This window comes from Cebidichthys violaceus, unplaced genomic scaffold, assembly GCF_023349555.1.
Source record: "Cebidichthys violaceus isolate CVI_PGR_0920_01 unplaced genomic scaffold, fCebVio1.0.p SCAF_19, whole genome shotgun sequence".
Classification (NCBI taxonomy): domain Eukaryota; kingdom Metazoa; phylum Chordata; class Actinopteri; order Perciformes; family Stichaeidae; genus Cebidichthys; species Cebidichthys violaceus.
In genome coordinates this window covers 13,185,288-13,211,329 of record NW_027176361.1, presented here as the reverse complement: position 1 = coordinate 13,211,329, position 26,042 = coordinate 13,185,288, and the positions used below count along the sequence as shown (strand labels likewise).

The following is a 26,042-nucleotide window of genomic DNA, read 5'->3' as shown; positions in this document are numbered from 1 at the left end:
CTGGAAACTGTTTTTAATGCGTTGAACATGAGATTGAATTCCGTGTGCTGTGCCTCCCCAGGACCCCAGGTTTAATGCTGAGGTGGACCTGATCACAGGATACAAAACCCAGAGTATCCTTTGCCTTCCCATCAAGAACCACAGAGATGAGGTAAGTTGAGATAAGTCACTATACACCAGAGCTGTACAGCTTGTGTTCACCAGCGTTCAGGAGGCCTGATGTTCTAGTAAACCAGTAGGAGAGTGGTTCATCTATAGGAGCTCCTGTCTTCTTGTTTGTCAAGCCCAGTGTGACGTAAACAGGCAAAGAAGGCTGATGTGTATGAAGCCAGCTTTAGAGAAATGATGGGAATCTGGGTGACAGTGTCCACTTACTAGCTTCTTCCAGGTCTTTCAACCTCATGTCATGGTCGTCTTCAGCAGATGGACTTTTGCTTGGTTGTGATGGAGATGGCTCAGTTGTCATTATGTATGTGCAGCATGTAAGTATTGAACTCCATCTGGTGGCAAATGCGTAATCTCCATGACAACTAAGAAAACTCCATCCACTGAGGAAGACCAGTGGATGCAGGTGAAAGATCTGCAAAAAGCTCATAAGTAGACCTTGAGTTGCTCTAGTCATTATGGCTGTATGACGTTTGCAATCAAGATTCTAAAAAGAAAAGCGTCCTCCCCGTCGAGGTGGACCAGCTGTTTGAGTCTTTACAGTTCCACTCTGTGTGACCCAGTGTAGTCTCTAATTCAGTTTAACCAGTTAATTGAATCCTTTTCCAATGCACAGCTTTAGCTACAGGAGCCTTGAGATTGTTGATTAGAAATCTTTTCAACAATCTGCATCAGTTAAAAAACAATGTGTTGTTTTTACATTCACATTGTGTCTAAAATACAAATCAAGACATTGTATTTACAAATCATTCATAACCACTTCTGTGTTTGTCCCTGCTGTACATTTTCTAATGTCATTTAAAATACAAGTCAACACGAGTTATGCTCCAGGTCCTTGTTTCACTAGATATATGTGCAAGAAGTCATTCTCGTGTCCACCACCTTTTCCTGGTGTGTTCTCTGTGTCCAGGTCGTTGGAGTGGCTCAGGCTATCAATAAGAAATGTGGGGAGGACAGTGCCTTCAGTGAACAGGATGAAAAGGTCAGTAAAGTCCACCGGTTCACCTACAAGGAGCACATCTTGTTGATGTGTAATTCAGAAAGTCAGAAGGATGTTGGTGATAGATTTGGCTTTGTGCTGACGGGTTGGACAGACCGTAGCTGTCCTGACCCGTGTCAGAATGTCTCTCCTAGGTACATTGAATGTAGAACTGTCCTTGACCTCAATCTGTCTTTCCCCACCTGTGTGCGTCCTTCCTCGTATCCTTCCTCATTTCCTTTCTCCTCAGGACTTCTCAGCCTATTTAGCCTTCTCCGGCATCGTCCTGCACAACGCTCAGCTCTACGAGACGTCGCAGCTCGAAAACAGACGCAATCAGGTGGGTCAGGGTTATGATGGACGGAAACCTCTCCTCGCAGGAGGACCCCTCACTCTGACGTTTCTTTGAGCAACGAAGTTGCACCAAAAAGTCAGCTGGATCCAATATAAAAGTATTTGATAATTCACAGAAGCTAAAAGACAGTTACAAACTGAATTACACTATCGACAGTAAGGATTCACGAAGCCAAGTTCAAACACTCCTCCCCAACAGACCAACAAACGCCAGTTTACTGTAAAAGAGGATCACCAAGTAAATAACTTCTCTCCAAACAATGTTTTCATACCCGAAAGTCAGTGGATTACTTTCAAAATCCAGTATCAGCTTCAGTGACTGGCTGAAGATCAATTGTCTCCTCCTGTCCTCAGACAATGCTCTCTATTGGTCTAAGTGATCTGAATAGTGTCCGCTGGTCCGACCTGTCGACCTCCTCGTAAAACTGCGTGCACCCGACCCCCTCGCTAGACCACGGTCCTGTCTCCACTTGATGCCGATTCCTCTCCGACTCATCTTAACTCCATATATGGTCGTGATAGATCTCTGAAACCCTCGCTTTCCCTCTCTACGCTGAACATTCAGTAACTATACTTCTAATCTAATGCTTTCCATGATTATGATTTTATGGTTTAAGACCTCTGTAAGTTAATGTTGTACACATATACTATCCTCTACAAGTGAATATACTGTAAACATATAATACATTCCATAAGTGAATATTTTGTGATATTTTATACTTTCTTCAGGTGTGCTTTTAATCATACTAATATACTTCTAAACTTAAATTCCTCACAGTGCGAATTGAAGGTGTGTGTACGTCGCAGAGACACAATTCGTAACATGATGCATTCTTCTGTGTGCGTGTGTGCGTGTGTGTGTGTGTGTGTGTGTGTGTGTGTGTGTGTGTGTGTGTTTGTGTGTGTGTGTGCAGGTGCTATTGGACCTGGCCAGTCTGATCTTTGAGGAGCAGCAGTGTCTGGAGGTCTTACTGAGGAAAATTGCAGGAACCATCCTGTCCTTCATGCAGTCCCAGGCTTGTACCGTCTTCATCGCTGATGACGACTCCATGGTCAGCACACACACACACACACACACACACACACACACACACACACACACACACACACACACACACACACAGTGAATCACAACATGGTCATACGTGAAGTCTGTATGAAGGTGTAAGTTACTTATTCTGAAATTATGATTTCAGAAAGAAACATCATGAATAGCTTAAGCTTAAGTCCAACCTCCACAGTTTGGATGTGAAAATGCTTTGTGTGTATGTTTATATTTTTTTTAATTTCTTAATTTTGAATCGTTTTCACTGTAACTTGTTGAATTATAATACATATCTTCAAAATCAATAGAAATGTAAAGAACAGCTAAATAAACACAGCAGGGATGTGTTGCTAGCTTAAGGTTTAAGTTATCAAAGTCCATGAATCATTGCATTGTTATTAGCAGAACTGCATCATGTCATAAAAATTAGAAACATGAAACTGTGAAAGTGGAGGTTTGAGCAGAAAAAATGGTATTTGGCAAGCTAGCAAGCGGATGGCCTGGTCTTTAGTGTTCAGAGGAGGCAGAGCGCTCAGAATAGGATTGAAACGAGGTTTCTATGAAAGAGAATAGATTTCATGAAGTAGAAACTTTGTTCTTTCCCTGAACTTGTCACGTTGTTGTTGCAGCAGCTGATCACACCACAGCTGTAGCTGTAGCTTTTATTTGAATGACATCTGATGGCTATGTTTTCAACAAGAACCAGTTCCACAGAAGTCTTTTGCAATCACAATAATTTGAGCACATGTTGATGTGCTTTACAGTAACACATTGACGAGGCGTGAAGCAGTTGCTACCGAGGTAACCATCCCATCATCATGACAACATAAGCAACTGCTTCAATGGTTTCAGAGCAGATGGCTGCAAGTTTAATGAACGCTACATGAGCAGCAGCTTTCTGAAGCATACGGAGTTGGACAGACCTGACACTTCTGACACCAAGTGGAAATGCAGAGTTTCTGTTCCACAAATCAAGAGCTTATATTATATTATATATTATATATACCGAGCAGACAGAACAATAGCTGACCGTGTTTTAATGTAAACACGATCTCTTTCGCTTTACTGACTCACATTCACGTAAATACAGCGAACACTGTTTGTACATGTTCAGCAACTCCAGTCTGTTTCTATTGAACCTGTACTTGGATTCAAACATTCCAAACATTAAGAAATCTCTGAAACCCAGTAATACGCACACACATGGAGATACCACAGCACATGGACTTGTTTTTGTCAATAGGTGCTTGTAGATTAGCAGTGTGTCTGAGGGAGCACTCTAGCTGCTTCTGACCCATGTTGGGTCTGGTCAACATTCTACTTCTGCTTTTCAAAGCAGACAGGCCACATGAGCAAAACATCAGATGACGCAGCAGATGTTCACTTCCTGGAGGGTTAGGCAGTGCATTTATAATCTTAAGTCTTAAAATACTCAAGGAACTGTAGCATATTGCAGTAATTCAAACTTGAGCTCATTTTTTGGGAAATATGTAAAAACTGGACGTCACCCATTGGTTTGTGGATTATGGTTTTGAAGTTCAGCATCTTTACATGAGAGGGTGGAGCTGAGTACAACCGAATGCTGAAGAAGACAATAGCTTCTTCTTAGCTCACCAAAATGTTAAAATGTGCTTTCATGAAGTGAAAACACTCTGTGAAAAAGTTAGAGTTGCACGACAAAAACAAGGACAAAACCCAGGCCGCAATGAGAAAGTAGCGGCCTGTTCATCACTGTGTAGCCCCGCCCTAAAGCATCCCCTGCTTTATGGTCTGTTTGACTCTAAATGGAGCATAATGTACTAAATGAACATCATGCTGTATTGAAGAAGACTGTAAACTAGAGATTGAGACCATAAACTCATGTTTACAATGTTTACTGAGGGAATAAATCAAGAGAGAAGTAGAGTCATTTTAGACTAGACTTCTATACAACCAGAGGAGTCGCCCCTGGTTGAAAAAAAGTTTCAGACACTTCTATGTTGTCCACTGGGAGGCGCGCTATGCTAAACTAGCTTAGCAGGAAAACCAACAGCAGCACACACACTCCCCATTTCTCCAGACCATAATTCCTGCTTTGTAAAATAAAACAAAACCCCAAACAGAGAACCAAATGTCCGACCCTAACCCTACAGGTTATTATTTGTTTTGTGTAAAGATGAAGCTCAACACCTACAAATGCACTAACTGCAGAGTGCAGAGACATGAATGCATGACAGGATGCTTCGTCATTAACGGACAATGTATATAGTCCAAATCAATGTAACACAATGACAAGAACAAACTCACAAGAACCAGTCACATATATTTATATGACAACAAAGCAACAAATCAATCCAGCAACACTGCGGCGCTAAAACACACTGAAGAGCACGGGTCATTCAATATGATTCACATCAGAGGAACAATATTAACCATATCATAAAAAGACAAATGAACACAGTAGTAACACTACTGCAGATGTAAAAACACAAAAGCAGTTCACTTACCAAAGCTGCTGTTCACTTAAAGACAAAGTCCATCCTCCTTTCTTTGTTATATTGGAGCCTTTGTTTCTCTGAGAGTACTGCTTATTTTAGGCCGAAGAAATGTGTCCTACACACACACACACACACACACACACACACACACACACACACACACACACACACACACACACACACACACACTTCAATACAACTTCCAGTCATTCTTAACAATTGTTTTAACACATGTATAACCCTCAATCAGGGTCTGGTGTGCCTTTATTTTATATTATGTCATTGTACGTACTGATGCTACAAAATGTCTTCCATGCACATTATTGCCCATTCAGCAGTGGGTGTTTTTTTTAAACATTCAGTAATGAAATGTTTTTGTTTAAGTTTTTCTTTAATCAATCTTTTAATCAGTAAAGATCCAACCATGCAGGATGTCTTACTTCTCTGGCATTATTCATATTTTCCAACACCACCACCAAATCCAACAACAAGATATCAGTTTTAAATGCATTCCACTGGGCTGATGGCTGACTGTACTGAATGAGTTATTCTAAATATTGGTTTTCGCAAATGATCAACTACATTGCCAATTTACCATTCTATATTTGTGTTGAGGTCTGGCTGAACTGGATGGGGAATGCAATGCCAGTGAAGTGGTTTGTATTAAGTTACAAATAATTGGTGTTTAACTTGCTCTGGGCTTTATTATAACCAGGTCAGACGTGCTGTGACGAGGCTCACAGCACGTCTCTTTGATCCATGTCTTCATAACAGGCAGAATTGACTTCTGCAACAGCATTCTTTATGGCACACAATCTAAAGTGCTAAATAAACTACACAAAGTACATCCAGAACTCTGCTGCTCTGCTCACACATTCCCACCCCGTGATCACATCGCCTCTGTCCTCCAGAACCTCCACTGGCTCCCTGTCCCACAACAGATCCCATTCTAAGCCTTCTTCTGTCAAAAAGCGCTCCATGACCAGGAGCTTACTCCCCAAATACATCTACCCACCGGTCCATGTGAAGATGTGGGATTCATTATTGTGTGTTTTGTTTGATAGTTGGTGTAAAGTGTCTTTGAGTACTATGAAGTGTTCTCTATGAATACATGTCTTATTATTATTAGCAGGCTAATCTGCCCTATTGTGTTGATGATCCAGAGAAACAGGATGTTGCTGATGCTTTCACAGCTCTTCTTTCAGTTCACTGCTGAACCACAAACACAATTCTGTTGAGCTCCATTGAGTTGAGGTTTAGGCAGACGTCGCACAGACAGATGCTTCTAACCCTGAGCATGAGCATGAACTCATTTTCTGGAATTTGGGCAAACAGGTTAAGAATCAAGATGTTTTATTCATGTATGTGCTGAGCTCCATAGGCTCTGTTACATCTCACTTTATTACACAAATATGTCATTTCAGTATGTTCATGGCGTTTAGTTGTGACGGTTAAGATTACGTGCAAGGGACTGCATCCTCACTAATAGAAAAGTACAGAAAAGTATTGTGTGTCTGTGTGTGTGTGTGTGTGTGTGTGTGTGTGTCCCTCTCATGACCTCAGCAGTGCCAGACCAGCTGTCTCCCGTTCTTTTATATCCCTCCCCGCTTCTCTCTCTTGTCTCTTTCCTTACTAAACATTTACTCTGAGATTAAGGACTTTTACAAGCCTTATCTGCCAGACGGCTTTCTATATACAGGTGTCAGCGTTACATGTCTGCAGTTTCTCAACAGGACCCACAGGTCTGGATTTTAACGTAACCTTTACCCTAGGAAAGGAGCTTTCCTGTAGGAAGTCTAATAAATGACAGTGCTGGTCTTTAACGTACCAACAATAACACAGGAGTTTTCAACATGTTGCCTGCGTTGGCTCACTGTATTTTACTGCAGTGTGTGACATCTTTTTAGAAACAGTGATGTGCTGTGTGTTCTGTTAGTGTGTGTTTGCATGTGTGCATAATGCACTATGTCTGAGTGTGCGAGCGCAAATGTGTGTGTTTTGGGTGTGGGTGTGTGGATGATGTGTGGCTCTCCACTGAGCGTTCTGTTCTTCTGGGTTGCTGAACCCTCCTTGACTACAGGTGTCCTGAACATATAAGGCGTACATGTTGAATCAATCGCTACAGTTGTTAAACTGTTTTCTACCACTCATGATTCATATTTGGTTTTGTGATCTGTAACCTCTAGCACTTTGTGAGGCTGAAGTTTGGCACGGAGCTGCTTTTAGCCAAATGCTAAAATCGACATGGCAACATGTCAACAGTGAAAATGTTAGCATGTTAATTCAGATCTGTTTTTAACCCTGTAGCGCCATTTGTATCATATTTGCTACATGAGTTTCAGATACCTCTACGTAATTAACATGAGCAATGTTGTATACAATCCTATACATGTCTGCTGCCATCTGGTGGAGTTTCCATGCACTGCAGGCAGTAGCAGGCATTTAAATTCCATTTCCAAAATGGCAGCCGTCACAAAGTGACTCGTTCGTTTTCGGCAGGGAAATCGTTGCTAATTTTGAAACAGTTACAGTAAGAATAACATTTATAGTGTTACTAATATTTTAATATGAATATTTACTGTATTGAAGCAAACTATAATTACTTCATATTTCGTTCCTTATTTTATAGTAAAATCGTAAAGAAATTCAGAGTAAACAATCAGATGCAAGCACTGCACAGGCAATCACTTCTCCCATATCTACTGTGGGAAATGTAAAGTCCATCTTTGCCTGAAAAAGGACAGAAACTGTGCTTTTCCTGCCACGAGGCGAAACAAACAGGTTGTAAAAAGGTTGCTGTTTGGGAAAAAATAAGAAACAAACCAACTGAAATGTTCCAAATGTTCCAAAAGCAATGAACATCATTAGTTATTGTTTCTAAAATAAACATTGTTGTGATCAATAAATTGATAAATATGCCTGATGTATCAAATGTGATACAAAAAATATCATATATGTAAATACTAAAAAAATATATTTTTAATTTTTTATGACTAAAGGTCCAATAAACACTTCAATATCAAAAAATCTGAATTTTCTGAATAGTATATGATGTGTCAGGCTTCACAGGGTTGGTTCAAATTCCAAACTTGAAGTATAAAGAACAACTTTTACTTCAACTATATTGTGAGACCAACATGTTTCGGCCTGTGGCATGTTGGTCTCTTTACTGTGTTAGAAAGCTAACGTTTGCTACCACACACAGCTAGTGTTGAGGCTAATGGGAATGGCTTTAGTTTGCAAGTATTTGGTCATAAACCAAAGTATTTTGTGCCTTTTGGTGATGGTAGAGTTTGCATGAATGTCTTTACCAAATTTGATGGTAATTTGTCTAATAGTTTCAATGAAAATCCCATATGTCTAGTCAGGGGATCATTAAAGTCAGTAGGATTCATTGCTGGGACCCATGGATGTCTGTACTAAATACAAAATCATATAGTATGATGTTAGATATTTCACTGGATAAGAGATCCATTTGATCTGATGGTGGCGCTTGTAAAAAGTCAGTAAATCACAGAAGTCACTAGGATTCATCCCATGAGGACCATGAATGGCTTTTCCAAATTGCATGGCAATCCATCCAGTAGTTCTCAGGAGATAAAGTAGTAGACCAGCATTGGGATCCCTTGAGCCACACTTTTACCATGGCTGAAACTACTCGGTTCAGGCTGGTCTCATCCAGCACTCGTAGCAATATCTACGAAAAAGAATGCACTGCGATTCACAGATATCTCACAAGTGTTTGTATGTTATCCACGTAATCTTGATTGAGGACTTATAAAGACCACTAAATCAGACACGGCGGGTGGGAGGGGAGGTGGAAGGGTCCAACCAACAGCGAGGAGACACAGTTAAAGTTGATGTGTTTGTCTGGCACTTCCTTAGTTATTTTAACACAAACAGTGATCTGTTCCTAAACCTAACCAAGTAGTTTTGTTGCCTAAAACTGAGATGCAAGCAAATTTTGATAAGAACCTATGCATGTAGCGAAATAGAAAATAAATTGACACGTGTTGTAGGAAAACAGATGAAAAATGAGGAATAACTTTTTGTAGAATATCATACGAACCGTTGCATGAGGATACTATAAGGATTACAAGTATGTGAACCAAAAGGCACGACACAGAGACAGTACAAGTATAGTTTGGTTTTACTTGAGTTCAGGCAGAGTCAAATCCAGGAGATCAACAAGGGGAAGGCAGAGAATCCAAGGTCGAAGAAACAGATAGGCAGGAATAGTAACAAGGATAACGCCGGAGAGCCTGACAGTAACACACAAGACAATCTGACAGTAACACACAAGACAATCTGACAGTAACACACAAGACAATCTGACAATCTGACAGTAACACACAAGACAATCTGACAGTAACACACAAGACAATCTGACAATCAGACAGTAACACACAAGACAATCTGACAATAACACATAAGACAATCTGACAGTAACACACAAGACAATCTGACACTAACACACAAGACAATCTGACAATCTGACAGTAACACACAAGACAATCTGACACTAACACACAAGACAATCTGACAATCTGACAGTAACACACAAGACAATCTGACAATAACACACAAGACAATCTGACAGTAACACACAGGACAATCTGACAGTAACGCACAAGACAATCTGACAGTAACACACAAGACAATCTGACAGTAACACACAGGACAATCTGACAGTAACACACAAGACAATCTGACAATCTGACAGTAACACACAAGACAATCTGACACTAACACACAAGACAATCTGACAGTAACACACAAGACAATCTGACAGTAACACACAGGACAATCTGACACTAACACACAGGACAATCTGACAGTAACACACAGGACAATCTGACAGTAACACACAGGACAATCTGACACTAACACACAGGACAATCTGACAGTAACACACAGGACAATCTGACAGTAACACACAAGACAATCTGACAGTAACACACAAGACAATCTGACAATCTGACAGTAACACACAAGACAATCTGACAGTAACACACAAGACAATCTGACACTAACACACAAGACAATCTGACACTAAAACACAGGACAATCTGACAGTAACACACAATACAATCTGACAGTAACACACAGGACAATCTGACAGTAACACACAAGACAATCTGACAGTAACACACAGGACAATCTGACAGTAACACACAGGACAATCTGACACTAACACACAGGACAATCTGACAGTAACACACAGGACAATCTGACAGTAACACACAGGACAATCTGACAGTAACACACAAGACAATCTGACACTAACACACAGGACAATCTGACAGTAACACACAGGACAATCTGACAGTAACACACAATACAATCTGACAGTAACACACAGGACAATCTGACAGTAACACACAAGACAATCTGACAGTAACACACAGGACAATCTGACAGTAACACACAGGACAATCTGACACTAACACACAGGACAATCTGACAGTAACACACAGGACAATCTGACAGTAACACACAGGACAATCTGACAGTAACACACAGGACAATCTGACACTAACACACAGGACAATCTGACAGTAACACACAGGACAATCTGACAGTAACACACAAGACAATCTGACAGTAACACACAAGACAATCTGACAATCTGACAGTAACACACAAGACAATCTGACAATCTGACAGTAACACACAAGACAATCTGACAGTAACACACAAGACAATCTGACACTAAAACACAGGACAATCTGACAGTAACACACAATACAATCTGACAGTAACACACAGGACAATCTGACAGTAACACACAAGACAATCTGACACTAACACACAGGACAATCTGACAGTAACACACAGGACAATCTGACAGTAACACACAGGACAATCTGACAGTAACACACAGGACAATCTGACACTAACACACAGGACAATCTGACAGTAACACACAAGACAATCTGACAGTAACACACAAGACAATCTGACAGGAATCAGGTGCAATGAGCCGACCTAAATAGTGAAGGACTATTGAGGAAATGGGCTGCAGGTGAGGTGGGCGTGGAGGACCAGGTGAGGGGAACGAGTGATGATGGTGTGAGAGGCAGGACCTGAAACGACAGGAGAGTTCACAATCAAACACTCTAAGGTGAAATGGAATTTGTGACAGATACGTTGCTTGGTTATGGTTAGACACAGGTTGCAAAATGGTTTCTTGTGTCAAAGTTATAAGCTTTGATGACCTGAACTTCTCCTCGAAATGATTTTGCAAAAGAATTGTACTTCTGCTTTTGCTAAGAACCATACTTGCATCTGTAACAGACTTTTTGCTGTGAAAGCACCTGGTGAGAACGGTCTCAGACTTCTTTCCTCATGTTTTCTTTCTCCAATGCTTGGCTCCGCTACACATAAATCACACAGTGTGTTGTGTTGTGGATTGAGAAAATGACTGGAGTTCCATGAACCTGAACAGACTGCATGAGATTGCTGTATCTGCTACGGATGCTGATAACTACATGCAAAAGCCCTCACGTACATGACCAAAAAACAATTCTTTGTCATTCCTTGACATGTGAAACCTCGACTGATGCTGCCAAAGAATATGAGAAGACCAGCAAGATTTATTTCAGTATTCCTACATGCAGGAAAGAAGATTCCATTATCCTGTGTTATCCTGTTATAAACTTTCCCGCTCGACAGAGACACCAATGAATGTCATAACATTGCCAGGTCTCGTTTCTGTTTAAAGCAGCTTTATTACCCTCTCTTAGATAGATCAGGATGAACTAATGCGACCGAGTGAAAGTGTGTGTATGTGCATGCAAGGGTAGAGGGGAGATTTTTCCAAAACCAAGAAGCCTTGTCCATCTTTAACATCCTGTCCCCACCTCTTCAAAATGAAAAAAGGATCCATTGCGAGGGTTTGGGAATGCAGGTTGAGAGAAAACAAGTCCCTATAAGGTTGGGAAAGGAGAAACGAGCACTGGAATGTCGAAATGGACTCCCTCTGACAAGGCTTGATGGGTAATAACATCCTCGGAGATGTTATTTAGGCAGTGTGTGCGATACCACTGCTTAACTTATTAAGTATTTGGATGTTGGGATTAGCGGTAATGACTTAATTGGCGGGAAAGAGGAAGTTAATTTGGAAAAAAAACACGCAGGGCAGACCTGCAGCAAAGTATGTGAGACCTTTCTTTGAGGTTAGAATCAAGACAAATTAAGACCCTGTATGCATTCATCTGTTGCCACCTGATTCTAATGGCATTATGCCAAGGACATTTTGCCCCCAAGCAAGTCCAAGCCACAGCACTCAGACTGTAAAACCTCAGTCACTAACTAGTTTGTATTCTTTTTGCAGAACTCTTTCTCCAGTGTCTTTCATATGGAATACGAGGAGCTCTGTGACGTCCTCGATGCCCCCAAAAGGTAAAGTGAAGTCTTCAACTGAAACCCGTTATTCCATTAAATGATCAATGCACATCGAGGCGTACTCCATCTGTTTCTACCAGTTATTAGCGCTACTATTTCCTTGAATTTGTAAACCACCCCGTTTCCTCACCCAGAGAGGCCCGTAGATGAGGTTTGTTTAACAGGCACTTATCATCATACAGCATATTCATATACATATTCACAGAGGGAGAATCAGAAACAAGGGATGTAAGGCAAGGTGTTGGCAGTTGTACTAGTCTCATCGTGCCCAATCTTGTATTTCAAGACAAAAGACAAGGCGGAGCTGCTCAGTCCGACTCTGGTAAGTTTGTAGAGCTGATCTGCGGTCCTGTGGGATCTTCATCACATAATCTGCCAAATAAGCAGAGATTTGATCGCCAGCATTCAGCTCTGAGCTCTTTTTCTTTGCCAGGCTCTTCTGGCTCACCACTATCTTCAGGGTTCATTTGACGGCTCCTCAATCACAACCTGTTTATCGTGAAGAAGTGGGCCCCTTTCACTGTCTTTGAGGCCGTGAGACCTCTCCAAGAGGATATAATGATCGTCAGTCACGCACACAGACCCAGCGGTTCTGAGGTCAACCAGCACGCTTATGAGTTGCATATGTGGAGTAGCAGTTCTACTACAGTGGATGGAGACGAAAAATGTTATCTGCGTGTATTTTTATAAGATAACATTAGGTGGATCCCCAACGGGGGAATTTGGTTGTTTGGCTGCACAAGGACAGCAATGGGTTACAGAAAGTAAAAGAAATGAATACATGATATATGATACATTGTCACATTAAAGTGATTGTGATGAGTCATAAAACAAAAATGTATAAATTGATCTGCATTTATAAAGTACCTTTCTAGTCTTCTGACCACTAAAAGCTGGGGCTCGAACCGCCAGTCGTCCTGTTAGTGGATTACACACTCTTCCTCCTGAGCCCCAGGATGTGGACCGCACCGTAACACTCTGACTGCTACATGTTAGCAGTCAGAGTGTTACAGTGCGGTCCACATCAATGCCCCTGGTTTGATTTTGATTTTGAGTTGGGGACCAGTTCTTTTTGCTGTTTCTCTAGACAAGAGAAAATAACGGTCGGCCAATCAGAGAACCAAATGGTTTAACAGTTTACAGCAGAGGGTCGGGATGAGGAGACAATGATTGGAGGAGGCTACAGCAGCAGAGCTTCCTGACATCAACTCGAGCTCCAGCCAGGAGGATTGAATAAGCTGTAATCTGATTTAAGACGCAATGAGATAGAACCCCCCCCCCCTGTCTCCACGGCGGCCTGGCTTCCCCAGTTGCTATGCAGCATCTAAAATTCAATCTTAATCTCAGTCCAAGCAGTGTGCATGTGTGTACAGTCTTTTACTAGGGTTCATCAGTACCATCAGTACCTGAAATACAATACGCTTGTTTGATGAATTACATAATTATACTGGAATTATGATTTATATACCAGGTGTGCAAGAATCAACATAATTGAATAGTAATGAAACCAGATCAGAAGTATGCTTTTGTTCCAGCTACACCTGATGTAGTTTTCTCATAATTAATCAAAAGCTTCTCCATACTGATAAGAATAACTGAAACTATACATTTCTCAAAATATTATTTGGCAGAAATTCACAAATGTCAAATGTCAGTTTGCTGTGAGTATCCATCACCTGTGATTGTATTATGAGGATTCTTATGAGGGAAAATAAAAGCTTTTTTTTTGGTTTTAAATAATACAACTTTGGTTTGACAAAGAAAACATCTTGACTCAAGGTCCACTTACTAGCATATTTTCCAAAACTTTCAATCTCACCTCATGTTCTTCATCCACGGATGGAGTTTGCTCAGTTGTCACCAAGATGGTTCAGTTGTTGATGGTTCAGTCACGTCGTGACGTAACGATGATGAGCGGCTAATCAAACTCCATGGGCTGATGAAGACCATGAGATGTTGAATTGTTAATAATAATAGTCCCCAACAAATGCAGTTTGAGTAACATTTGATAAAAGCTGTTTTTAGTACTGAGGCCTTGTAACAAATGAAATGATGTAGGAACCAATGGGCTTGGGGCTGCGTGCCACAGATCCTTCTTAAGGGATTTGTTGACAAAAACACAATCTGAAATAATACCAGACACAGTCTCAGTCCAGCACTGTGCAGGAGGCCATCAAAGACCAGAACATGTATTATTCAAAAACAGTTCTTACTGATATGTGTGTGTGTGTGTGTGTGTGTGTGTGTGTGTGTGTGTGTGTGTGTGTGTGTGTGATACATTGTACTGACAGCAGGGTCACAAACAATCAGGCTTCATTGACTCTATGTTCACACTTCTACCTGCTCCAGGCAGAGCTGCAGCAAAGAGAGCAAGTCAATACAACCTGATCCCACCTTGTTACTGGTGAAACAGATTGACCTGTCAGACAGCTTCCTGTTTGAACGGAGATTGAAGACAGTTTTCCAGTGAATGGATATTATATATCTATATATATAATCTGTGTGCACACAGAGCTCAGTGTGTAGGTGACCAAGCAAAAGAAAGAGAAAATCCAACCCTGTCAGGGATGACACAGACCAGGTGTCTTCTCCTGTCTGGTCCTCATAACGTCTCGTTTATTTACAGCCTGCTCTCATCGCTGCCTCTCCCCTGGTTAGATCTAGTCCCTGCCTGTGAACATGGCTGTGTGTTTGTTCTTCCTCTGGGAGGACTAAGATTCAGCAAAATTGTGGCTCCAACTGGGCCAACGGAGGGGAGGGGCCGTGCAGGATGTCAGCTTTGACCGGCTGGAACCACAGGAGGCTTTATATGGTGACATTAACCCGGGGCTGCGGCTCTACAATGATACGCCGTCTGTTTCCTCGAAGCAGGAAGTTCAGTCGAGCTGAACCACAACAGTCCGAGCATTTCCAGTTGACAAAGTAGGGCAGATTCTTGCCTTTTTCTCGATCTGGACTTTGATTGTGGCCCTGGATTGAAAGCCAACGTGGTGCTGTCATGGTTTTCAGTGATGCCGGTAGCTATTCTGTGTGGCTTCATTTAAGTCAATCACAGAGAGAGGGAAAGGAAATGTGGATTTTAGTCTGTTTGGGCAATTCAATTTGAGCACAGATGCATGTGTGCTGTGCTGCATATCTGTCTGAAGTGTGTGAGCGAGAGAGTTGAGCCAGTCTGGACCGAACACGTTATAATTAGCCCCAAGCCTTAAAGTCATTCAAAATACAAACTGTGTTCATGAATAGGATGTTGAAAACTAAGAAACACACACACACACACACACACACACACACACACACACACACTGATATTCTATTCTGCAGTGACTGACGTATCTTTTACTTAATTAAAAGCGGAAATACCAAAGTCTAGAAAATTCTCCACTCCCAGTACAACATTCCCCTCTGAAATGTAGTGAAGCCGAAGTTTATTGTACAATTTTAATATTAACGGTCTAATTGTACTGAAGTACAGTACTTTACATTCCACCACTGCTTGTTTGTTCTCTCTTTGCTTCTCTCCCTCTCTACTTGTTCTTCTTTCTGTCATCCACTAACACACTCTCATGTTTTCAACCACACACTACAGCCAGAATCCATCCGCTGGCTTCTGCTCTAACCTCGTGTTATGTTTATGTATCCATTTTCCATCATTTATCATGCAGTATTATAGCCAACTCTGTGGTTGAACGTGGAGCAACTAAAGAAAACAAACAAGCTTATTAAGCGCTGACAGGCGTGACTGACGGGGGCTCAGGTGCAGCTTCCCAGCTGTGCAGTTCTCTCATTAACCAGCAGGTGTTTCATTATTCATCGCTGTTAGCCTGAAGCTTCAGGAAGCAGCTTTGCTTCAGGGTTGGTAGATTGAATTCAAGGAGCAGCGGGGCAAAGCTGTGTCTCAGAGAACGTTACTTAAAGTGTCACGTCGTAAAGAGTCATTTTAAAAAAGCCACTTGGTTCCACAGAAACTGCTGTGCAGCAAACAGCAGACGCAGTTAGAGACAACACAGCGGAGCATTTAGCAGCTAAAGAGCTAAACGGAGAGAAATATTGAAAACAGAATTACAAAAATAAAGTTGTTGGATTTGAATGACATGCGTAGATACATAACAGTCATATGGCAGACGCTTAAGACCAAAGCGACTGAAGGTTAAGTGCATTCAAACTTCACACACGCTAGATCTCTTTCAGAACTAGAGGGTGTTTCATGTCATTATGCACGGTTAGTTATGAGCTTGTTTGTGTTGTTGTGTGTCTCCTCAGGGACTGTGACGTCAGTCAGATTAACTACATGTACGCCCAGTATGTCAAAAACACCATGCAGCCTCTCAACATTGCAGACGTCACCAAGGACCAACGCTTCCCTTGGACAGTCAGTATATCCTTTCTTTTCTTTTCTTTTTTTGGGGTTCTTTTCCCAAAGTGAGTAATTATCCCTCTTGTATTCTGACAGCGGGAAAACCCAGATCACACCAGCAAGCAGATAAAGAGCTTGCTCTGCACTCCCATCAGGAATGGCAAGAAGGACAAAGTCATAGGTGGGATCTCTTTCTCTCTCTCTCTTCCGCTGGTGGAGCGCCTTAAAGCTCTGAACCGGGCTTAAACCACCTCTTTTCATCTGTTCATGACAGTAGCTTAGCTGCAGTGAGATCCGCTGGGAGGAAACTAGCATGGACTGATATTTGTTTTGAAGATGCACTGATTAAAAAGATAAGATGCTGCACAGACCCAGAGAGAGATGAGCACTGTGGACTGTCCCAGATTGCTTCAGTGCTTAAACTGTCTCTGTGGTTTCCCAGTTACCTTTCAAGGCAGTGATGTAGCATCACCACCAGGTTGGATGATGCTTCATAAATCTGCAATCAGAGGCCGGAGAACACATTAAACCGCCATCGCGCTGCCACTTTCATTAACCATCCATGAATGGTCCACTCCACCCATCACTGTGATTATCATCAGCATAATCAGCTGATAGCAGCTCCATCAGTTGGCTATGAAGATGACTAATGACCGTGGATGTCCCTCAGTGATCAAACAGGACAGGTCCTCACAGCCTCTCCTCCAGCCTTTAAGAGTCCTGGTGATGAGCAAGATCAAAACAGCTCAATGTATTACAATGAGATTCATTCAGGCTAGCTTGTTTTTTGCTTCCTCAATACAATACGTCATTAGCATTGGAGATGCAATGTTCTGCTCTGTGTCCTTATGAGGCACAGGTTGGTGTCAGGTGTAAACAAAAATGGCAATTGTATCTCATTCTCATGCCAGACGACGGCCTTGACGTCGTTCATGCAAGATACACTGATCAGTGTGGTGACCTGACAGAACACGTTTTTTGCCATAACAAAAGAATTCACATGCTAATATCACCCAAATGTGTAACAGGATGAAATAATAAAGTGGTGACTCTTTCAACTGGTTGGTAACCCAGCCTTGGCTAACACGTTAGCATGGAGAGCTAAAACCAATAATCTACTGAACACATGTAGAGCGCTCTAAACTAAGGTGCTGTTCACAGGAAGTGTCCGTCTTAATGAAGCACTCTCGTAGTATTCACAGCGTCATGCAGGTTTTTTTGGTTTCATTTTTTTGTATACTAACATTTTAAGAAATTATTCTTTTTCTTGTCTACTTCCTGAACATCAAAAAGAAAGTCTCCGTGTTTGAAAAAGAAACTTAGATTTTTTTTTTTAGCAGTCACATAGCAACAGTGTTCTTACTTCAACGCCAAGCAGGACGTGTGCTGAACGCCTGTGTGTGTGTGTCTGTGTAGGTGTGTGTCAGTTGGTGAACAAGATGGATGAAGCAGCAGGCGGCGTGAAGGCTTTCAACAGGAACGATGAGCAGTTCCTGGAGGCATTCGCCATCTTCTGTGGACTCGGCATCCAGAACACACAGATGTATGAAACAGTGGAGAGAGCAATGGCCAAGCAAGAGGTCACACTGGAGGTCAGCCTCTCTCTCTCTCTCACACACACACACACACACACACACACACACACACACACACACACACACACATCTTAAAACTATGATTTCAGTGTAACAAAAGTGACCCATACTGAACTGGGTACTGATCAAACAGGTCATACTTTCAGATAATGCTTACAACTTGGGGTGTAATTTATTGCATCATCACATATTGCTTTATTCATATTGGTGGGATGTCAGTAAATTCTCAATGACCTTTATTTACCTCCAATGAAAAGAGAGCCGTCTGTCTTATAAGTAGATGTTGTGATGTAGTAACGAGGGGCTCCTCAGTCATCACAACCAGTGTAGGGAGGGCTTAAGAACAACGTAACAAACCGTAAGAACCCGACTCCAGAGACTGATGGGCTTATTTTTAGAGATGTGTCAAACTGTTTATTTATAGATTCATAGGATTTTTAAATGGGATTAGCTTCAGAATGGGCAAAGCTAAACTAACACAGAAAACGTATGAGCTAAAAAGATACAGCATGACAAAATGAAACATATATATATATATATATATATATATATATATATATATATATACATCATTTAAACAACAATCATTTAGACAATCTAAAATTAAACTGGGCCTCTATGCAGAAAAATAGAGTGATGAAAGAAAAATAACAGCAATGTAAACACTGAATCACAAATATGTCATTTCAGTATGTTCATGGCGTTTAGTTGTGACGGTTAAGATTATGTGCAAGGGACTGCATCCTCACTAATAGAAAAGTACAGAAAAGTACTGTGTGTGTGTGTGTGTGTGTGTGTGTGTGTGTGTGTGTGTGTGTGTGTGCGTGTGTGTGTGTGAGTATCTCTGATAGAGCTGCATGTGGGTGTGTGAGTGACAGTGACAAGGACATGCTGGAGGATTTCTCAAGCTGCTTCTTGACACTCTCCTGCCTTCAGCCTCTGTTCACGACTGGCAGAAAAGCACAAAGTCATTAAAACCGAGCCCACACACACACACACACACACACCCGCACACACCCGCACACACACGCACACACACGCACACACACGCACACACACACACACACACACTCTGACACTTGACTGCTACACTTTCTATTCAGTCTAGTGTACTTCCCCTCTCCACGTTCAGTGGGGACGCTGGTACTCAGTGTTACTCATAGATGCATGCATGTCTTTGGGGGGCGGCTGTGGCTCATTGGGTAGAGAGGGCCGTCCGGTTCGATCCTCGGCTGCTACGAGTCCCTGTGCCGAAGTGTCCCTGAGCAAGACACTGAACCGCTAATAGCAGGCCACCTCAAGGTGTCACTCAGAGAGAATCAGGACATTCTGAGGTAGCATTTCATAATAAAAGCCCTCAGCAGCCCACTGCTTCTCCAATCGATAAAAACTCAAGATTCTTTCTGGGGATTCAGGGAAAGCCTGGCATGAACAGAATGGTGAGATCTAGTTGTGTTGTCTAGGAGTGTCAGGGCTAGTTTCCTGCTAACAGTACATTCAAACAATGTTTAGATAATGTGAGCACTATGCTAGCTGTTTACACTAATCTGGGTGGTAGCAAGCCACATGTAAGTCTCACACTATCACATCAACATCTCCATGTAATTGCCACAGCCTTGTGTTTTTTTAGACAAAAGACACAAGGCTGTCTTGCTATACTGACAATAAACTTCAGAGCATGATGGCTTTTCCATATGTTGTATTTGATTGACATGTTTAGTGGATGAGCAGCAGCACTTTTTCTGTCAAAAGCTTTTTTTTATCTTTATCTTTATATGTTGTTTTGGCTTCCTTGCAACATCAGAGAACTCTGAGTTCTGGTTTCTTCATTATTACTAAATGGGTTAGTAGGGTTAGGGTTAGGCAAATCACGGCAGCAGTGGGCTAAGCACAGTAGTCCAGACAACCCTCTCCCCAGCAACATGTTCCAGCTACTCCTGGGGGAACCGTTCCCAGGCCACATGAGACATAGAATGCCTCCAGAGTGTTCTGGGTGTACCCAGGAGGCATCCTGATCAGATGCACCAAACACATCTCCTTTCAATGCAAAGGTGCAGGGGCTCTACTCCAAGCTTGATGTCTGAGCTTCTCACGCTCTATCTAAGGCTGAGCCCTATGGAATTAACTCATTTTGGCTCCTTGTATCCGCAATCTGACCTCATCTCACTGTCCAAAGCTCATGACGATAGGTGAGGGTTGTAATGTAGATTGACTGGAAAATCAAAGCCCTTGCCTTCCGGCTCAGCTACCTCTTCACCACAACGGTCCAGTACAATGCCTGTATCACCGCTGACACAGCATCAATCCGCCTGTCCACCTCTTGCTCTGTTTTACCTTCACTCGTGAAGATCCTGTGAGACGTAAACTCCTTCACTTGGACAGTGACTCACTCCCAACCCAGAGGGAGCAATACACCATTTACTGGCAGAGAACAATCTGAATGTTGGAGAGTGCTGAATTTCATGATCTAAAGAAGTCAATAGAACCACATCGTCTGCAAAGAGCAAAGACGCAGTTCTGAGTTCCCCAAAACCGGCCAGCCTTGAAATCCTGTTCCTGAACATCTTAAACAGAAGGGACAACCTTAATGGTCAACATCAAAAGCACATTTGACTTTGTGCCGAGTATGCAGATACAGCTCTCACTTTGGCCATTTAAGGATCAGATGTCTCGTAGCATAGGCCCCCATACTCCCGCAGCACTCCCCTCACAGATGCCCACTCAGTTCTGTGAGGGGGGTCCTCAAAACACAGGTAAGGGCAAACCTCCAAAACCCCCTCAGCAAACATGCTCCTCCTTCGATCAGAGGTTTCACAATCAAGCTAAATTAAAACCACAGGGCACCGTATTACTCTGGTGATAACTGGAACATATCCTCCGTTCACCTTTTCTTTTTCAATGATGGTGTTTGTTATGGCCAATGAATGACTAGCACAGAAATGACAGAGGACCCCTCCAGGGTTCTCCATCATTGCCCATGTGAGCGTTGAAGTCTCCCAGCAGAACTACAGAGTCACTAGACAGTGTCCCTTTAGGACGCCACCCAAAGACTCCAAGAAGGCTGGGTACTCAAAACCTGTTGGTGCATAATCACAGACAATCCTAACAGTTTTGAGACTCTCAGCAACACACAGTTGGATAGAGAAGTTCCCAAATAATGTTCTCTGTCTCCGGTGCATATTTAAGACTTATTTTCATTGTGTTTTAATTAATGTAACCCTTTAAACTTAAAAGCAAAAAATAGAAAATCATCAAAAAGTGATCACCACAAAGCAGAAATCATTTGAGCTGCATGTCAGAGAGCAGTTGTATACACCTGCATTCTACTAGGACTCAAAGTCACCCCTCATCTTTGCTTATGTGCGTGTCTTTTCCAGGTCTTGTCGTATCACGCCTCCGCCGCAGAGGAAGAATCGCGGGAACTCCAGGTAACCGCGGTAAATTACAATTTATTAATTCAACCATATACACTTACATGCCCACATGAGCACTCATTCATCGGTTATTAAATAAACAGACACACAGGGTCAAAGGAAGCGGAGTGTGTGTAGAAGAGAAGCTGTCATGTAGCACAACACCACACTGCTGAATCAGCAAGAAAGCGCCTCTATATGGCTGCTCTCCTCACAAACACACACATGCACACACACTTGTGTGGAAACCATTCTAACACCAAATGCATTGAATTAGCATTTATTCACCTTGAACAATGGACTGACTGACATGTCTCCATTTTAGGCATTCAGGCACCTTTTATTCATAATAGTAATGAAAAGTCCAAGCTTTGTCTCGTCAGTTATGACTCAGATATAAAAGTTGACTTCTCAGAAAACAAATAAACAAACAACAGAAAATATTATTTTCATTTTAGAAAATGTGACATTTTGAAAAACATGTTTTATATTTTATTTTTATGAAACAAAGTTACATTTTTTTCAATAAAACAATATTTCAGAATATCTAAAATGTTTTAAAAGAAAATATTCAGAAAACAAAAACACATTTTTGAGGTTGTTTAGTTAACACCGTTTAGGAGATGTTTTCTGAAATGCACCTCCACCTCCACCGCTCATGTGCACCAGAGACAAAGTAGACGGTGTGACCAAAGTATATTTTGTGCTGCTGCCTACAGTAAGTGTACAAATCACACAGGCCGTTTGTGTTGCAGTGGCAGAAAATGGATACAATTACACACATGATGTGTCACATCTGTCCCTGTTTGCGAGTGTCAAAGAGCAGAACGTGTGTTTCAAAGCTTCACGAACACTTCCTGTGTGGTGACTTTGGATGAAGCAGAATCACAGTGAAGAGTTTGTGATATGCAGAGAACCAGACTAACAAGGTATTTGGTCTGTGTAGCCAGCAGCCAAGTGATGTGCTGCTGAGCAGACAGCCTTGTAGAGAAGTGTTCTGTGAATGACGTTATTGGATATTTCATATTTGAATGAAATATACAGTCCTCTATAGGACTGAGTCCTCCACAGTTCAGACTGCTCAGCAGCTGTGACTCTACTGAGGCAAAGCAACCTGCCTCCACAGCTTCCTTCATCCGAGGATGTCCTTCTCTCCCTCTAGCCTCCTTACTCTTTGCTTTTAAGAGCAACTTAACCGCTTTTATGTAAAGAAAAAGTGTCACATGCACATTATTGTTCTCACTATCTCTTTACAAGATGTTTAGATGTTTGTTTCTCTGAATTCAGGATAACGATCACATACTGCTTACTATACATTCCTACTGTCATTGGCGGTCTTCCTGACTGCTCACATCAACGTGAATGTGACATGTTTTTGTCAGACTCTGAGAGTCACACAGACATAATGTAGATATATCCTCATCTTAAATATTGTGGTTTTCATGTAAGACTGTAGCCCAAAGTTATTCGCTTTCATTATATGGAAAGCAAAGTTATATTTGACTCCTCCCCTTTTCTTTGCTGATTCGAACAATGATCCGATCCGTGAGGTTTGTGATCCGTTGCAGCCCTAGTGTCTATAGATCTTTGTTAGTTTTCCAGGTCTTCACAAATTTGAAGTTTTTTTTTTGCTGGATGGAGATTGAATGCAGTTTGTTCCAAACTGGATACTTATTTTAGGATAGTATCTATACATACATATATACATATATAAGCACCGTACTCACCCATGTGATTGCTTCCAATGGTTTAAACAACACCAACCAGATGATTGTACAGGTTGTAAACATGCAACAGTTTGATTCAGAGGTGAACTAGTGAGTGTCCTCTTTATGTGGCTTTACTGGCTCCCTCATTGGACAGGAGAACCATTAGTCCACACAACTATGTTAAGTACAGTAGATAGATGGACTTTATTCCAGACTCAGGGTCCAGAGAGTAGACAGTAGATCTGTGATACATAGTGTCGCCTTTGTTTCCTCTTTCATTTAAGGATGATCCACCTGTACGTTGGTTTGTTTATGAGCTGTCTAATAATCTGACCGCTCATTTTTCTTGTCCCATGAGATCTATTTTTAGAGAATATCGAGAACATTACCTCTTACTGTGCTGCACTGTAGGTGAAAATGATATACAGTATATATATATATATATATATATATACATATATATATATACATATATACATATTTATATATATATATATATATATATATATATATATATATATATATATATATGTATATATATATATATATATATATGTATATATATACATATACTCTCTTGACTCGTATGATTGGTCCTCTGGCTTTGTACATAAATTACACAAGAAATTTAATATTATATCGCTGCAGCCAGACTGCTTTATGATTGTTTTTACTTAGCTCACTTGTAAGTATCTGACTGGTTTTCTGACAGCACATCAAAGCAAATGTCCAAACATGAACCAATCAGTGCAGCCCAGCTTTCACACCAATCCCACCGTCGACAATGACAGCACATCACGTCTCAAGGTTCCTGCTCTGTTCTGGTCTCCGTGTGTCTGAACTAACCATAGCCTGATTAAGTGGCCTCCCTCGGGTGCCAGAGACAGGATGTGTCACTTGGCATCTAGGACACGGGCTTGATTGCACGGGTACGTGTCACCCTAGAGACTGCTACCTGCAGAACGTGTTGATGCTCACAGGTAGCAGTGGAAGCTGCTCCTGTACCGGCAGCAACAGTTTGATGCCAGTTATGTCATATCAAGTGAAATAAGGATTCAATTAAGAATCTGTAAAATGATGACCATATTTAAGTCAAACTAAATAATGCAGATGATACACATTCATATTCACGCCTGTGTATCATTGAATGTGTGTGTGTGTGTGTGTGTCTCTCTGAAGGTATCCACAGTGCCGTCAGCCCACTCATTGCGTCTTCTGGACTTCAGCTTCAGTGACTTTGACTTGTCAGACAACGAAACCACGCAGGCTACTATTCGTATGTTTGTCGACCTCAACCTGGTCCAAAACTTCCAGATGAAGTACACGGTAAGAAGAGACCTGGGATGTTGTTAAAGTAGGTGAACATTACAATGCTTGAGGTTGACTCTGTCCATCTGCTCAGCTGACACGTTAGTCCACAGCAAGACGTCTGGACACGTACTGGACAGATTCTCAGCTTAGTTGTGGACATTCTTGGTCGCCACAGGATGAACCTCATGGTCACTTTCAAGTTCTCACATGGACACAAGAAATACTGAAAAGCTGAAATTGACTGAACACAGAGGATGAACCTTTTTCACTTTGTTCAGATCATAACCGTTCCTCAGCTCAGAACAAAATGGCAACTTTGTAAGAATGTTACATGTTACTACATGAACACAGGTATTAAGTATAGAATAAAAACAGGTATTTCTAACCCAAAGTGGAGACAAAGCCTGCATTACATTACAATAAAATACAAATTCTGTATTTCAGTTTAAATGATATAAAAGCTAAATAAGACACTTGGTGATAAAATCAAAGCCTCACCAATCAAAAATCCTTTTATGCAATAAAATAAAACACACAAGCATTTGAATTACTCTTTCCCAGCAGCACTGATGTACTTTATACAATCACAACTGTCTTTAGCGGTTTGTATACCTTTTGAATTCCCTCCTCCAGGCTCTGTGAAAGATTGTTCCAGTACAGAACATCTGCTCATTTTCAATGAACACAAACACATGAAGACCAGAATCTCGGTTCCCCAACTCTTGTTTTATTCCATACTTAAAACCTGTTGGTGTCCTGATGATCTTTGAAGAGCGCACTGGAATCAGACAAAGTTAGAAGCAATCGAGTTTATCCTTCAAGCAAAGAACACACCGAGTCATTCTCCAGACAGGACAGTCGTATAGTCTTATCTAGTGTTCCCTTTGAAGCTCTTCCTCTGGTTTCCTTTGAAATCACAGGTGTGTCTCTTTTCCTGTCCTGTGTGAGTTATGTTCATGTGCTTTTCTAATGTGTTTTTTATGGGTTTATTATCTCTCACTAGCGTAACGCGACTCTTCTTAGTTCAGACCAGCTCTCCCTCGCACAGCTCCCCCCCCCCCCCCCCAGTGGTTTATCTACAAGAGACTGGTCCTTTCTAAGGCAAAGGCTTTATGTTGACCTCTTCAGAACACACTATGTTCACACTAGTTCTCAATATGCAGAAGTCATATATGTGAGTTTCAAACATTTAGATACATTTAAACAAATAGATATAGTTGATGGTGCTATTAT

At 41.5% G+C, this 26,042-nt stretch overlaps 1 protein-coding gene across 5 annotated transcripts in view; it reads left to right on the top strand.

The window, feature by feature from the left end:
- Positions 1-26,042, top strand: part of pde5ab (phosphodiesterase 5A, cGMP-specific, b) — an 81,900-nt gene that overhangs the window by 39,681 nt on the left and 16,177 nt on the right. For 4 of the 5 annotated variants that reach the window (XM_068713756.1, XM_068713758.1, XM_068713753.1 and 1 more), the window contains 10 exons: positions 62-151; positions 1,076-1,147; positions 1,395-1,484; positions 2,413-2,550; positions 12,357-12,424; positions 16,688-16,796; positions 16,878-16,962; positions 18,198-18,373; positions 21,754-21,813; positions 24,678-24,824. In XM_068713756.1, coding sequence (XP_068569857.1) covers positions 62-151; positions 1,076-1,147; positions 1,395-1,484; positions 2,413-2,550; positions 12,357-12,424; positions 16,688-16,796; positions 16,878-16,962; positions 18,198-18,373; positions 21,754-21,813; positions 24,678-24,824 — 1,035 coding nt within the window. The remainder of the gene's footprint in view (positions 1-61; positions 152-1,075; positions 1,148-1,394; positions 1,485-2,412; positions 2,551-12,356; positions 12,425-16,687; positions 16,797-16,877; positions 16,963-18,197; positions 18,374-21,753; positions 21,814-24,677; positions 24,825-26,042) is intronic. The other variant, XM_068713755.1, reaches the window with a different exon arrangement.